The sequence below is a fragment of the Anser anser genome, assembly GCF_964211835.1.
Source record: "Anser anser genome assembly, chromosome: 1".
Classification (NCBI taxonomy): Eukaryota; Metazoa; Chordata; class Aves; order Anseriformes; family Anatidae; genus Anser; species Anser anser.
The window spans coordinates 99,568,261-99,584,071 of record NC_139720.1 but is presented as its reverse complement, the minus strand read 5'-3'; the positions used below and the strand labels follow the sequence as shown (position 1 = coordinate 99,584,071).

General features: G+C 42.9%; 1 protein-coding gene across 2 annotated transcripts in view; it reads left to right on the top strand.

The window, feature by feature from the left end:
- The window catches only part of GSK3B (glycogen synthase kinase 3 beta), a 145,876-nt gene that overhangs the window by 41,372 nt on the left and 88,693 nt on the right, over positions 1 to 15,811 (top strand). For both annotated transcript variants that reach the window (XM_083811938.1, XM_083811937.1), the window contains exon 2: positions 13,613 to 13,806. In XM_083811938.1, the coding sequence (XP_083668064.1) occupies positions 13,613 to 13,806 (194 nt within the window). The remainder of the gene's footprint in view (positions 1 to 13,612; positions 13,807 to 15,811) is intronic.

Below are 15,811 nucleotides of genomic sequence, written 5' to 3'. Positions count from 1 at the left end.
ACTCAAACAACGTATCTAATGAACCTTCCTAATAAAGGAATTGTATTCCTTAATGTGCTTTATTTGTTTGCTACTTACTGTCTTCTGAGGTAGGTAAATGAACCCTTGTCTGCTGAAGAACATCAGACTGTTCTTCTTATCTTTACTCTCACATGGGTGTCTACTGTTGTACTGAAAGTAACCTTCTTACTTGGACCAAGATAAAGCATTGTCATTAATCGCCAGTCTTAGCAGCACTAAAGAAATAATAGGCTCTGTTATCTCCTTCTAGAAATGGGAGTCTTTTGCATGTACCCAGAATCTGTGCCTCGTAATGCCTGTCTCGTCTTGCTTGGGATTCCTAGGAAGAGGAATGTAAGAAGAAAGGAAGAGCAAGCAGTGTCAAGACCTCAAAATGTATTTTCTCTTTCCTCAAAGATGATCAAACTACTTAAGAAAACTTGCATTGTTGGCAAGAAAACCTTAGGATCTTTCGATCCTGTGTAGATTTGGAATAGCAACACTTAAAAAAAACTTCAAAAACCTTCACTTCTGGATAAGTATGCAACTCTTGCACAGGCCTACGTATAATTTCTCAACATATGCTCTCCTGAGTTTTTAGGTTAATTTTCTACTAAGTATCACTTATTTTCTGCTTCACCTTATATTGAAAAGTGATATTTCTTTTTGTCTGATGTGGAAAGTAGAACTGAGGAAAAATGTGTTATTGCTCATTTTTCTTCTTGCTTTCATAATTGAGAGGAAGTTTTGCTAAAACAATGCTGCTCTCCTCTCCCTGTTTCCAGAAACCTGCCTCTATTTTAGGATTTCAAGCTCCAGCAGTCTTCCTTAACAAACAATTACAGGAACAATTCTGAGAACTTCAGCTGTATGTGTAGAGCTTGTCCCCAAAAACCTCTATATGCTCACGTGCCGGCAGAAGGGAATTGAATCTCCAGATGTCTGGAGTCATTCTTATGAGGAGAAATACTCCTTTTGTTCATGACTTTTCTTTGTGGAGAAAAGGGATTCTCCTTGTATAGGATTTTGTAGCGCAGGCAGTAGGGAATAGTCCTGCTCACCCTTCTCCCCCCTGCAAGATCTGATAGTCGCCTGTCCTCAGCGTGAGAGGTGGTTCAGCTTGCTGACTTGAGGCTTGTTTCAGTTGAAAATGAGTATGCTAACCTGACTCATCCTGAGGCTACGAGATGGCCATGCTTGCTATGGCAGGAGGGTGAATTGCGACCACACTTTTGACAGTAGCCCCCACTTTGGTTAGATTATGTATAATGAAAAAATGGACTGTAATTTATCTACTTAAATGGTTTTAGAAACATCTGATGTTGAGTTTGCTTGGTCGTCTTGCCCTACTATTTTTATTACTTAATGAAAAAAAAAGCAGGATTGCCAATGATGGAGAGCTTTTGCATCTAGCTGCTAAAGTGCTGCCTCATCTGTAATAGGAGCTCCTTCCCCCAGCTAGCTATTCCTGCCCGGAGAATATCTGCGTTACACCAACGGCATGCCTACACTTTCTTAATGTTAATTGAGATCGTGTCCTCCTTGAATTCAAAGCCTTCTTTAACCTAAACTGACTCGTTTCATTTCTGTGGTGTACTGGTGACAGAGGCTGGGCGGTCTCTTGGGGCTGGTCTGCATCATGCAGCAGGAGCCATGCAGCGCTGCGTGGCTTGATGTCGCTCCCTGCAGAAATGACTGTAATGTCAGCGTCCCTTTAACTCTTGGGATGGCGTTCAGCTGCGGGTCACAGTTCGGCACGGGGAATTCAGATTAGCTCCTTGTCCGCTTTGCTTTTTCACTCTTTTTCCACTGCACTTGCCACCCACGATGGATGTTAGTTCCGAACAGCTGGCCGTTTTCTTACTCCTCCTCCAGAGTTAAAAGGTATCAAATGAATGCCTTTCATAACTGGCTTCATCTGTCTTTCTGTTTGGATTTTGGCTGCTGTATCGCTTTCCAGACAATCTGTTTCTCACTGTGATTTCACCCTGAGTCTGATTCACTCTATAGGTTGGTCTCTGCTTCTGCGATGCTGTTTCCTGGCTTTACAGGACTGTATTACCCTCCCGGTTTGGGTAATGTTGGAGAGAAAGAAAACATCCCAAGTCCTAGCTGGGCAGAAACCAAATTGTGGGGTACTTGGAAAAAGAGAGGTTTTGCAAAATGAAAAAGCTGGGGCTGGCCGGGGGAAGAGCTTGGTGCTTTGCCTTCCTGTGAAGGGTCTGCAGGCTCAAGCTGATGCTTTTCATTGCACCTGGGTTTTTAAGGCTGCCGATGTTCTTTGATAAAGAAAGAAATAGCTGTCTTGAAGATGTAAAAGAAAAATAAATTGAGGTTTGTTGGTGCAGGCTTGTGACGAGGATCGGATGCTGTGGCAGACAACCGCAGCTGTGCAATGAGGGACGCTGCTGCAGAGACTGGAGCAGAGGCAGAACCGCCTGCGTTCTGCCCTGCTCCTTCTTCCGCCTGCCCGGGCTCCCTCCTCTGCCTGCCCCGCTCCTTCCTCCACAGCCCCCGGCCTGGCAGGGCTGCAGGGAGCACCTGAGGGCCCTGGTGCCCGGGCTGCCTGTGGCAGCAGCGGCAGCCAGCGCTCTGGGGAGCTCCCTTGCTCCGGGGGCTCTGCCTGGTGTCCTTACGCCACTCCTGCTCCCATTTCTTCCATTTCTTTTCTCTCCTTGGGTCTCTGTTCCTGCTTCTGCTTCCTTCCACTTGTCTCTTGTTAATGCGGTTCTAATGTTTTTGGCTTTTAGGTTTTTCTTTTTTTTTTTTGGCTGCTCTTTACCTTCACTTTTTTTCTTCCTTTTTTAGCCTATCTCGTTTTAGGTCTTTTCTTCCTTCCTTCCTTCTCAAATAACTGTGGCCTGTGACAACTGGCCATTATATCATTTCCTCTGTGAGATCTACCGCCTCAGCCTAGGTCCGTCTGTCTGTCTGTCTGTCTGTCTGCTCTGTCGGCCAGGCTGCAGGCACGCTGGGGCAGGAGCTGTCTTATTGCCGCTGCTGTGCCCGGCACGGTGGGGTCCGATTCATGGCTGGTACGTAAGCACTGCTGTAACAAACATGATTGAAATATTTCTTATGTAAACCCCCAGCAGAGGAACGGGGACTGCCTCTAAGACGCGTTAAGATGCTTTTAATTCATGTGAGTGTGTAGTAGAAAGGGTCCTGGTAACTCGCAGCTACTGCAGACAGCTCTGCTGGGGTTTTTGCTTAGCGGTACAGCCTTGTGCATTAGAAACCTTTTAATGGATGCTGAGGGGTAATGAAAAGGGGAAAACAAACAAATTATGATGATGCCTGTTCTCAGGGATCACAGATGTATTTGGCTAGGTGACATACCTGCATTTAATCAGAATCAAATGCTTACAACAAATGCAGTTAAAATATATCTAGAAGAGCCTGCGGCAAGAAGCGAGCCTCTTACTTAAGCAGTTTACAGGGAGCTATTACTGCCAAAGGTTCACAGTTCATACCAGGTATGTAGAGGGGAAGATGGTAGGTCTTTCAGGAATTCCCAGAAGATGTGTGCTATTTATCATTTGCTAAGTCTTTCAGGGAAGAGTGGGGAGGTTCAGAGCCTCTGCCAATGCTCTGAAAGTGAGTGTGAGTGGGCGCCCCGTGACGGATTTACCGTGTCAGCCACGCTGGACACTGCTAATAGACTTGTTGAGGGTCAACTGTTGAATGGCACGAGCAAGTGGGTAAATACGATCCGTTTGTAACTTGGGGTTCTCCGGTGCCCTGTCAGGGCTCGGTTACAGGGGTGTTATAAGTTATTACGTGTCAGCTGAACTGCGCTAGTCGTCTTCGGCTAGTAGTGTTTGCTAAATCATGTTCCCTGATGATGTAAGAGGGAAGAACAACTAAAGGAAACATCAAGTAAGAAATCCTAGTCCTGTGTGCTTCTTGAGCTTAGTCTGAATTTCTCAGCTAGCTATGCAGCAACAGGGTAGAGTGAGGCCATGATCTCCTAGTAACAGTGCCGTCGTGCTCTTTCCACATACTCCCCGTCTCTGTCCTCATGTCTCCAGTTGTGTGTGTAATCTCTAAGCTCTTTGGGAAGGAATGACCTGCCCTGAGATTATTAAAACAAATGCTGCTATGATCTCTTCAGCACTCACTGCGTAATCGGTGGAATCACCTTATCTACGTCTCAAGTTGATTTATGGAGCTAAGTAACTTCTGTGGAGTGGGCTTGTCTGTGTGTGTGTGTGAGCTGGGTGGGGAGAGAAGAGAGCGGAGAGAGTGCCTCCTAAAAATAGTTCTTAACGACTACGAGACTGCTTATGAAACGCCACCAGCAGCCAGTGTTTGGATTACCTTAATTGTATGTTCTCTATATTTTTTCCAAAGCAGAAATTTAAGTACGAGCATTCAGGTGAATGTTTTGTTTAGTCATGGAACAAAATTTTTCTCTTAGTGCTGCTCCCTGAGATACTGGGTTTGGTTCCCCCCCCCACCACCACCTCGGTGTAATTGTAGCTCGACAAAGCTCTTTTGCTTAGACATGTAGGTGGTGGCGCGTTTCCCATGGCAGGAGGAGCGCTCGGAGATGGTTGGCACAGGCACATCTCAATGTGCCTCGGAGAGGTGTGGGCACCAGCTCACACAGTGGTAGGAAGGAAGGCTTTAGTACGATGTTTTATCTCTTCAACGCTGCAAGCAAACATCCCTTTTGAGTTCGACTACTTGGTTTACAAGACGTGGGACGGCAACCTGCTGGGACTTGGTGGTGGCCGACTTGAGCAGCCGGCTGCTGTAAGCCCACCTGCCACGGTTGGATCCAGATGTTGTCCGATGGCCAAAGTGATAAGCGTCCGAGCTAGCGCAAACAGGGCTCTTCCCATCCTTTTTCCTCTTGAGATTTTTATTTTCTCAGACATTGTTCTGGATCAAGTTTATGCTGGGGATGACTAGTACATCTGCACGGCGAGCGTTGTGCTCTGTTGGCCTTGGATAAGACCTAAAAGATGGTAGAAAGTAAATGCCTTTAGAGCTTGACATGACCTTGTCGTAGATGTTTAACAAGTCTATCATGTGAATGTTCCTGGAGCTGCTGAGTATCGTGTTATTTTTTAAAGGCTTGTTTACCATCTTCAGCATTAAGCTTTCAAAGACAGTAAATTGAATGGCCCCTCTATAACACTACGCGACTCCCTCTAAAGGGAGACTTAAAACTCCTGTGGCATTTGGAATGATTGAACTGAGATGCAGTAAATCTGGATGCTGTTCCCTTAGTTAAATTTTAGGGTTTTATCAATGGGTAAATAATAGCAGAAAAACTGTCCCTGCATCTCAATGGAGCTTTATATATGTTTATTACATCAAATGCAGATATATCAGGCACATCATTATCTATCCCCATTTCCTGGAAGTATATTCAATTTCTTTCTGTTCATTGTGACCTACTGACCTCAAAAAGGCACGAAACACAAAGATCAGTTGTTATACACTTGTTCATTTTTTTTATAATAAAGTCACTTTGCCTTTCTGAGCTGTTACCACTTACTTTTTAGCAATGGCGTAGTTTGTTTTACAGAGGCAGTGACTTCTACTGAGTATCCACTTTTTCCTACGTTTTCTAGCTGTTTCCTGCAGAAATTTAGCACTTGGTACTTTGAATTTGCATGGCCATTCTAGAAGCTGTTGAGCAAAATACAGATGGACCAACAGTTCTTTTGCACTGCATTACAGCTTTTGCCTCCTGGGAGGTTTTGAGATTAATTGTCATCTGAAAGGCTTTACTTCACATTAGGTGCAAGTGGAGTGATTTTTTTTTTCTTCACTCCTGTGTCTCCTGATAAAAGCAAAGATGACTTTGAATTTGGGATGGAGTGTTTTAAAAACCTTAGTGACCTTTGAGGATCTTGTCAGTTGATGCTGAAATTGATCCTGATTATTTGTCTCTGTATTGAACAGAAGTGAATTGACACATAATTAATCGTAGCTGTCGTTTGGCCAATGACAATAAAGTAAAAGAATGACTTGTTTCACCTTTCATCACTTGTCACTTAACTATGTTTTTCTTTAAACTGAAAGCAGATTTTGCCTGTTGTGGTAAGCAGCATATTCAGTATTGAGCGATGCCACCGTTGCCTTTGGGCTATGTAGGAAAATCTGGTTTATGTAAGTGTCGAACCTTTCTGACATTTTTCAGACCTAGAGAGATCATCATGTTCATCCTCTGTAGCCTCTCCTACTTCAAGCCAACTAGTTGTAGCTCAGCTATCTGGTAAGCTTTAGAAAAGATTCCAATCTAAAATAAAACACCAAAATCACAAAAATCACCATAACTTTCAGAATTTTTAGGACAAAAGATTTCCTTATTACTTGACTTCTTCCCTTCCCAGTTCAGTCCCAAATTCTTGTTATTTCTATTTCTAGTCATTATGTGTGATATCTTCCCCACCTACAGACCAGAGCCCTCGCTGAAATTTCTGTTCCTGAAGTGGGTAGCTTTTAGGGATAAACCTTCATTCATCTTTCTCTCTCAGACTTAAATTGACTGAGCTCTTAAAGTCTCGCTCCAAGTAATGCATCTTTCTGACCTCTTCTGAAAATGTTTGCAGCTTCTTTCTGAACCTCTAGTGTTTTGAGTGATCACTTCTGAATTTTAGATACCAGAAGAGAGCGCACACACCACTGCATTGATGCCAAATAGGGGAGAGAACTTTTTGTTTGTTTTTTTTCCTGGCCGATATTCCCCTGCTTGGACATCTTAAGGATTGCTTCAGTTCTCAGTAGCAATTCTGCACTTAGGCAATTGTTTGTTCCTCGCGCTTCTTGCCAGGGTGCCTTTCAAGTCAGCACAGATGACTGCACTCCTTGGGTTTGGCTACATGGCCTATCGCCTCGGTTCCTAGATCCCTTCTGTGCCTGCTGACGGAGGGAGGGCAGCTGCTTTTTTCATTGATTTCCTCTGTGCACAGATCTAAGGCTTCTGTCTGAGAACTTTGTTGCTCTTCTTTCAGGCTGTTGATAGGAGTAGCAAGTAGAAGGCCAAAAATTAGTGCCCGTGGGGCCTCCGACTTGTTCTTCTTAGATCATAGTTATGTTGAAACTTATGGCCTAGTTTATTGTAACTTGATTAATAATTGTGCTTCTTTGCTTATACTCATTTCTTTGTTAATGTAGGAGGTGGTAAGTCAGAAACCCTACAGAAGTGCTTTTTCATCAGTGCTCTTTTTGCTCCCTTCCAAATGAGCCTGTAATCTCTTTGAAAATACGGAACCCAACAATCTAATCTCCATAAACCATGTTACTGCTTCTGTGTTAATTATCAAATGAGCTAATGTGGTACTTTGGAATTGTCGTCAAATTTATAGGATCATAATTACCTGGCTATTTTTTTTATATTTGCCTTTGAAATCATCCTGGTGTTCTGATTGCTTTCAAAAATCAACACCGCTTCTCAGCTAGCTCTTCTAAAATCCTTGGATACAAATTGTGAGATTCTTCTGATCTTAAGTAACGTCTGATGATGGCTCTTTTATGACGGTATTCAGTTTCAGTCAAGAAGTCAGATGACATTTCCTGTGCCAAAACCAGTATGCGCATTTACTGAATGCTTCTGCCTTCTCTGGGTGGTGATTGACGCGTGGGTTTTTGTTCAGGGTTTGACCTGAGCTATTTTTGAAATGCAAAGGTTTCCTTTTGTTTGGGGTAAATTTATTTTATTTTTTTTAAAATGTATTTTAGGCTCCTTGCTTTGATTCCCTGAGTCTTTCTAATTCTGTCCTTGTAATTTTATTTCTGTCTTCTGTTATCTCCCAGTAGGTAATGTTCATTCAGTTCACTGGTGAAAAAGGGAAACTGCCTAGTAAACCAGTTCATAAATTTTTGGATTTTGTCCCTTGTTCCCCCTGGCTCTTAATGATTAACTTTTAGTGAAATTAATCTTTCAGAAAATTACATGAGGAATCCATGTTACTCATTCAAATTTACCTATTTATGTACGAACAGTGTAATCATGACACACAACTGCCAACTTGATCAGCTGCTCTTTGTTAATGAAGTTCCCCAAAATTTCCCTTACTGTGTGCAGGGGAATAATTAGAAAACTGTCATCTAGAGCTGTGCTTTCTGCTGCTGACAGCATGTTACCTCAAGCATGAGTTGCTTACACATGAAGCAGCTGAGGACTTCCAGACCTCTTTCTTCTTTTAGATGTCATTAACAGGTATTTTGGAAGCCAGGTGTTTTGTTCTGTAGTTTAATCTGATGGGCTGCATCACATCCTGGCAGATAACTTCTCTTGTGCTTTCTGTTAAGGCATTTGTTTAATAGATTATTCAGATCCTGTGACCTCAGTTATAGATGAGTGAAAAACACCAGTGCGGTTCTGATAGACTTCCATCACCTTCTGGTCACTCATTTCTCCATAGGTAGCTGTGACAGTAGCTGGTTGTTACCTGTTTCACTTGGCAGGAGCTACATCCTGCCGTGTAGGGTTTCCATGGAAGTAACTGGTTGACTGTATCGAACATTCAGCAAATAAAGGTGAAAGAGCGCAGAGAAGCCTCAGACTCAGGGAGAAGTAATCAATATTGACTTAATATTGAGCAATATCTTCATAGGAGGTGGCAATGAGAATTAAAACAGATCAATGAAGATATTCGACCGAAGTGGAGACAGAGCTACATGACCTCAGATGCTCTAGAGAACTTGTTGTAGGCCTTTCTTTTAGGACGTAAGGCCTAAAACCTAGTTAACATCTGGTGGGATGACCTGTGTGCATGCTAGCAAGGAGCAGTGTATTAATTGGAGGTGGGAAGGAAGAGGAGGCAGGTGAAGTCAAAAGGAAGAACAAATGGAGGAGTTCGTAGACAGCACAAAGGATTGAGGTTGCATTCAAAATACAAAGAAAGCAGAAGTAAACATCCTATTCTTTGTTTCTGCCCTTCCAAACGTATGAAAGAGGAGGAACGGGGTTTGTATGTAGTTGAAAGAAGTAAAGAATCATAGATCTCTGACTATATGTGAGTTAATGTGCATTTGTACTGCTCAGTCAGAAGCTAAACAGCTGAAGGGATGTAGGACAGACATAATTTTGGACGTTCTCCAGGCCCATTCATTAGAATGTATGGTGGGAGTTGTGATCAATAGCAAAGGAAGTCTTTCATGGTCTCTACGGGTTGGAGTGAATTTTATTGACTGACAGCTACATTTAGGCACTAGCGAAAAGTATACGTGCGGTGCGCTTGCAGAAGGGTCAGCTTAGAGCTGGCGATAGGAATCTGCAGCTGGTGGGGTATTTATGTGAGGAAATGCTTGTCCAGGAGTAGGATCCATTGTCTCACCTGGGTAAACATTTGCTGACGTGTTGTTTTTTTTGAGAACGTGCCTCTTGTTCCAAAACAATATGAATGCTTCATTAAAACAACACTGATCCAAATTCATTTTGGTTTAATTGGTGAATTGTGTGAATAGAGCATGGAACTATGTTCAGCTTTTTTTGAGTGCACAAAATGTAATTAATACTCATCTTGAAAGGGTAAGTGGCATTGGCATTAGGTAAAATGATGACTTGAGCCATACTAAAGTTTTACCAAGATAGTGGAAAACAGAGCTTGCTATGGTGCTTTAATAAACTGTAGTCTTGTGAGTGGAATATGTTCTTTTCTTCCCAGAAACTGATTAGTATTCTCTGCTCTCAAACCACTAACTTCACCTAATTCTTGTGGTTTGTCCTGTTTAGAAATCATGTGCTGGAAGATGGAAAGTGAGCTGGAAAGATCAGAGCATTTGGGAATTAAAATGTCTGGATTTTGTTTTCAGTTGCACATCAGCCCTCTGGATTATCTTCTTTGTCAAGAACGCCCCCGAATACTGATGTTCACATGTTAAGCATGAGAACAGCACGGGGAAGTGGTTTAAGGGTTTGGATGTATCAAGAGCAGATACCAGTGTGTTAGCGATAGCTGTTTGTTCTTACTTGTGCTTCTATCTTGGGTGTTAAAAAGGTGCTTTTCTTAGATGGTGGTTGGACGATCACATGAATCTGCTGTTTTGTTAGAGCCATCAGCACCAGAAGTCAGCTTCTTTTGAACAAACAGTAGTGACTGTTCTCATGTGAGCTTGAAGAGCTGTTTAGTATTTTGGTGTTTGGTCTTTCCTTCCTTCCTTAGTTTTTCAAGTTTGTGTTGCAGTTCTATTGTAGACCTTCTGCAAGCAAAGGCAGTGAGAGAGTTGTGTGTTGGACAGTGCCCGCCTATCTGCTGGGGCCACCAGGTCTGACAGTCTGAAACCAGGTGAAGGTAAAACAGATGAGATGAAAACTCTCAGCTTCTCATTAAGACTTGCTGTGGTATAATGACTCCTGGTGTTTGCTGTTGGGACTCCCAGTTTGCAGCTAGCAAGGATTGCTGGAAGAGGGTGCTTCCAGTAGCTTTTGGCATGCTAGGGCTAAAACTGTATTTCCCAGAGCTGTTCGAGTGAACACATTGGTATGCTGTTTGGCTGGCAAGTCAATTCTTGCTGTCCAGACACTAAAAACTGGGATAACCGTGCTGAACCGGGTACGGTCTTCTGAACAGCGTGGGCATGTATGTAGCCCAGCGAGCAGCAAAACCGGCTTGGGGCCCCTGGATGCTGCTGTGATACTAATACGAATAATACATGTTGTTTGCACGCTTTGTAAAGTACCCAGGTGGGTGTTCACTGGGCAAGATCAAAGCTCTCAAAGGTGCAAGGCGAATTTTCCCTCTACAGCCACTCAGTTTCAACCGTTCTCTAATGGAATACAACTGAAACTCCAGGGGGTTTATTCTGTTGGGAGTCCTTAGGGTGTTTCTTGGTGGAAGGGGTGACAAGAAGTGTTGGTTGGAAGTGGGAAATGGAGAGAAACATCTGGGAGGCTTAATGCTCTGTGATGTGCTGGTAAAGAAACCAAGTGGTTCTTGGTTTAGCCAATTAATGTCTTCAACAAGTTTTGCTAGGAGCTGTTTTCCATTGTGCTTAAAGGAAATGGAGTAAAGCTGACTGACTTCTCACCAGAGCTCTGGAGATGCTGGCCTGGCAGCAGCAGTGCCAAGTGGGGAAGAATCACCCAGCATGGCCTCAGATGCAGGGCTTGCCCTTGTGGTTGAGGAGATCCTGAAGTGGCTTCCAGCTCTGAAGAGTGCCCTTCGAGCAGATCTGAGACGGAGCACTTCAGGTGTTGGCCAGAGACAAGTTTGGTTCTACCTCTAAGACTCCAGGAGTCTGATTTTTGGGAGGGTGGGGGATGAGCCTCATTACCTGGAATCTCAAGACTCTGGCCTTGTGAGCAAAGCTGGAAAAAACAGGTGAGGACAGCAAGGAGGTTACCTTTTAGATAACGAGGATTGCTGCAGGAAAGCAGATGTCACCTATTTATATGTGCTGAGTTAGAATGCTAATGATAGAAAGTCAGGCAAATAAAATGCAGGGCTGTTATCAGAATTGCACTTTCAACTTGTTTACCAAAAAAAGAATTTTAATGTTCTTTCTCTTGCTGGCTTCGTTCCATGTATTTCTTACAGTTATCAGAGAGGAGGGTGAATTTTCCATGCAGCTTTATTCTGGTTCTCTTTTTTCGCCTCTCTAAGCAGATGTTCATCTCTTCCTCCCCTCCCCACCTTTTTTTTTTTTTTTTTGCTTTTTTGTCGTTTCTCTGTTTTCTCTTCAGATGTGTAAATCTGCATCTCACCTTCTTGTGAATGTTTCTGGGGGAAGAGATATACCTGCTGTGCAGTGCTTGGCACATAATTGTCACCCTTTGCAGTAATGTGCTTTACTTATTTTTAAATTTGTATACTTGTTTCATGGAGCAGTTAAATGCATAAAAGCAAACAGTTTGTAAGGCTCTGAAAGATAACATAAGAGATGAGTAACAGTTAAGGTGGATTTTTCAGGAGCAAATCACGTCAACCCAACTTACTTTTCTGCATCTTGTGGGGATGGCATAGCAGCAGATGTGTGCATCTTGACTTGCAAATTTTCAAACTGATTTTCTCATGGGCAGCCTTGGAAAATGATGAACTGCTAGGAATCAATCCCCTGAAAGGCGAACACGGTTGTTTGGTTATTAGAGCTTAACTGGAGGTTTAAGATAAAATCAGACTGATATATTTAACAGGTTTCTGTGAAGTCTTTCAGCAGGCTTGCAGGTTTCCCATTTTGTTAGATAAGCTCCGTGTAGCACCGTGAAATGGATCTCCTCATGGTGGTCACTCCGTGTTTGAAGGATGTCACAAGCTGGCAGAATACTGTTAGGAAACCTTGGCTGAAGTTCAGCTGGGGCAAGTGCAGGGTATTCGCTGTCGATAAGAGCAACCAGGTGTGTAAGTGGAAAGTGGACGGGGATTGGGCAGGCGGCGGCTCCGCAGAGAGGAGTTGAGCACACAACCGGGTCATGAGTCAGCCAGGTTCTTGCGTTGCAAAAGCTGCAAACATTGTGCCGGGGTGTACAAACAAGTGTGTTGCAAGTCGGACGCAAGGAGGTACGAGCTCGCTGGGCAGAGCTCAGGTAAGCTCCCCCTGGAGTGTCTACTTTTGGCCGCCCACGGTGGTGGGACAGGTCCCCAAAGAGAAGTAGCATCTCCGTGGGGGTAACTGGCTTTGCAAAAGCCCTTCCTGTATTTGAGGGTGGAGTGGGGTGAGAGAGGGCAGGAGGGGAGGTATGGCTTAAACTGCAGTAAAGGTGATCCAGGTTACCTATTAGAAAATTCTTTCTCGAGGCATGAGCAGTGAAGGACTGGAAGACAGTCCCTGAGGAAGTCGTGGAAGGAAGCTTTCTTGATAAGCAGATGTGATGGGCACCTCAAGCGCAGTTTATGCGGAGTTGGTGAATGATTGCTGTGGATCAGCAGGTTCCTTCTGGCTTTTCTTTGCAGGCCTATTTGAGCTGCAACCCGAGCTATCGGAGCCAAAGGACAATAAATACCGGCGTGCGCTTGCAAAATGGCTAAAACTTTGGTCCTATGGCAAACAAAACCAGACTTTGAACAAGAGGGTTTCTTTTCTGCGCGCGGGGCTGCAGGAGGCTCTGCCGCTGAGCCTCCTGGCAGCAGGACCCTGCCGCATGAGGCCAGCCCACGTTTCACCTCGGTTGTCCCAGCCCCGGCAAAGGCTTTGCTTCTGCATGCACGCGAGCAGAAGCATTCCGCGTGGGTTGGTTTGTAGCACACTTTGTCACTGCTGCTGGCTTTTTTTTCTTGCCGGGTGTGCGCCTAAATATCCGTTTGCTGCTCTGCAGGCTGTACAGGCAGTTTTGTTTCTTCAGTTACGGGAAAATACGGGGGAATGCTTGATTCTGGTAATACGAAGAACGCTGCGTGTAATGCCACTTAAGTTAATCAGATGTAGGAATAAGTACTTGTTCTGGTCATGCAGCACATTTTATTGCTGAGCTGTTTGCATCTGGAAGGGAGTATTTCTGTTAACAATGATCTAAATGAAAAATTGTTGGCAATTTTGTGTCAAAAAACCCCAAACATGCTCAGTGTTTTCTATGTATTTTCATAGTTTTTTCTTCCTCTGTGATATTGAAATATACATGCTGATTTAAGTCTTTACCCTTTTCTGCACCATTCTTATTGGTGACCTTTCTTATGAATGTATTTTAATTATTTTCATATCTCTTGCTTCCCAGGAGACAAAGATGGCAGCAAAGTGACTACAGTAGTGGCAACTCCTGGACAAGGTCCAGACCGACCACAAGAAGTTAGCTACACAGACACCAAGGTGATTGGAAATGGATCTTTTGGTGTTGTGTATCAAGCCAAACTTTGTGATTCGGGAGAGCTTGTGGCCATTAAGAAAGTCCTGCAGGATAAGAGATTTAAGGTAAGAATATGCATAACTTCAGAATATTTTTCGTGAATCTTATCTTGTTTTCCATTTCTTTGATGACAATCTTTTTGATTTTTTTAATTTGTTTTCATTGGAGCACATAAACACAAAAAAAAATTTCCAAGACTAAAGATTAAACAGATGGTTTATGATAAAGGAATATAGTTTAACTTGAAATTCAGTGAGTCATTGCTGTTATTATTTGCATTAGTGCAAAACAGGAAGCTAAAAATCTTGATTTGATGTTGTGGTGCTGTTCCCTGGTTGCAGACTGTGTTCTGTAGACAATGAACTGGGGAAACAAGGGAAAAGCTTGTCTTATACTTACTTTTTTCTCGCTTAGACTCTCCTCCAGTCTTTAGTAGTTAATCTGCTGGAAGGAACGGAAGCCTTTGGGCTTTGTTCTTGGTTGTTGCATCTCTAAAATAGAAGGCTGTACTTGAGTAAACCAAGAAGTCCGCAGACCAAGCAAGAAGGTAACAAATACTGAGCTGAGGGCAGTTTGGACTCAAGGAGAGTTACTTCCCTTTATCTGATTGATAAATGTGATCTGTTGTGAAGGTTTCCAGACTAGTGAATTGTTGTTCTAAACGATAAGTAGTTTTTCAAAAAGTCCATCTCTGGGTGATACTTAAACCAAATAAAAGTTAAGGACCATTAGCAGCCTCATTGCTACTGTTACTTCCCCTGCTAGATGCTTGGTGTGCTTGACTGCTTTCCCTTATATCTAAGTAGCCAGCAGATAAACTTGTGCAAGAGTGAATGATAGCAAAGGTAACTGGTTTTACCATCTGAAATCAAAGGCACAGGTTTTAGCATCTGGAGGACGCAGCTTTCATGGCTACAGAAGCATACGGCAGCAAAAATTTTATAAATACTTCTGAAGGCTAGTGGATGACGTTTTTACCGTCTCCTTCACAGTTGTCTCATTTTTTTCAGTAACATTTAATGCCCTGCTAGCTTCACTGGTTGTGTTTGTAATTTGTATCCTGTTTGGGTAGCAGAATCATTCTTTTGATGTGTTTTGAATTAACTAGTGTATGCCTCTTCCTTGAGTCTTGAAATTGATGCTGTCACCACCACAGGCATCAGCATATCACAGATACATCAGCTAAAGTGTGGAAGAGAAAAGCTATTTTTAAATTAACCTAATCATGTGGCATTGTTTAACTTCTAATTGAGAGAGGTGTGTAAAGTTCTTGCATTGTTCTTACATCTGTCAGATTTATTTCCGGCTTGTATTATATGTTAGAGGCAATTAGTAGTGGGGAAGCGTGCAGTATGGTGTAAGAGCAGATTATTTTATAAGAATGGAAGAGGTAGAAGAATAACAGAAGCTCTAAACCTAGTCATGCTATAAGAAGTTATTTCATCTCTTACCATTGTATAGTTTTAGATAGAAGGCCAGTACATTTCCCTTGCCCTGTCATGCTTGGTGGATGTCAACTAGTGCTTTGGACCGCAGTCTTTGATTTTATAGCTTTTTTAATCTCTGGACTTTGAGGTTGGGTAGAGTGTCAAAAAGATAATTTTTTTTAATGCCTAATACAGATTTATAAACAAATGTCTTTGGTTTTCTTTTAGTAGTTGATTCAGTGGCATTTTGCTATCTTACTATTACATAATGTTTCTTGAATTGATTAGGAAGAAAAAAGGCGTCTTGAATATTAGCCCAACCGTACATTATCATGTACCTTTGCTTTCAGCTCCCTAGTTTTTCCCCATCATTCATCAGTGTAGTCCTCCCTTTACTTTTTACATTCTGATCTGGAAGTGCATGTTCTGTTGGCTGAAGGTGTGCGTTCCTGCAGGTTGAATGAAAGCCTCTGCCTGGACAGATTTGGAAGCTGGAGACATGTATCTTATATCAAGAATAGCATACAATTACTTCAGAGTATGCTACTCTTTGGGAACATCTCATCTAGGTTGTGAATGCTGGACTAAATATTTTGCCAGGGAACTGTGAATGCCTGGTGCCCATACGGTTTGATCACATCTT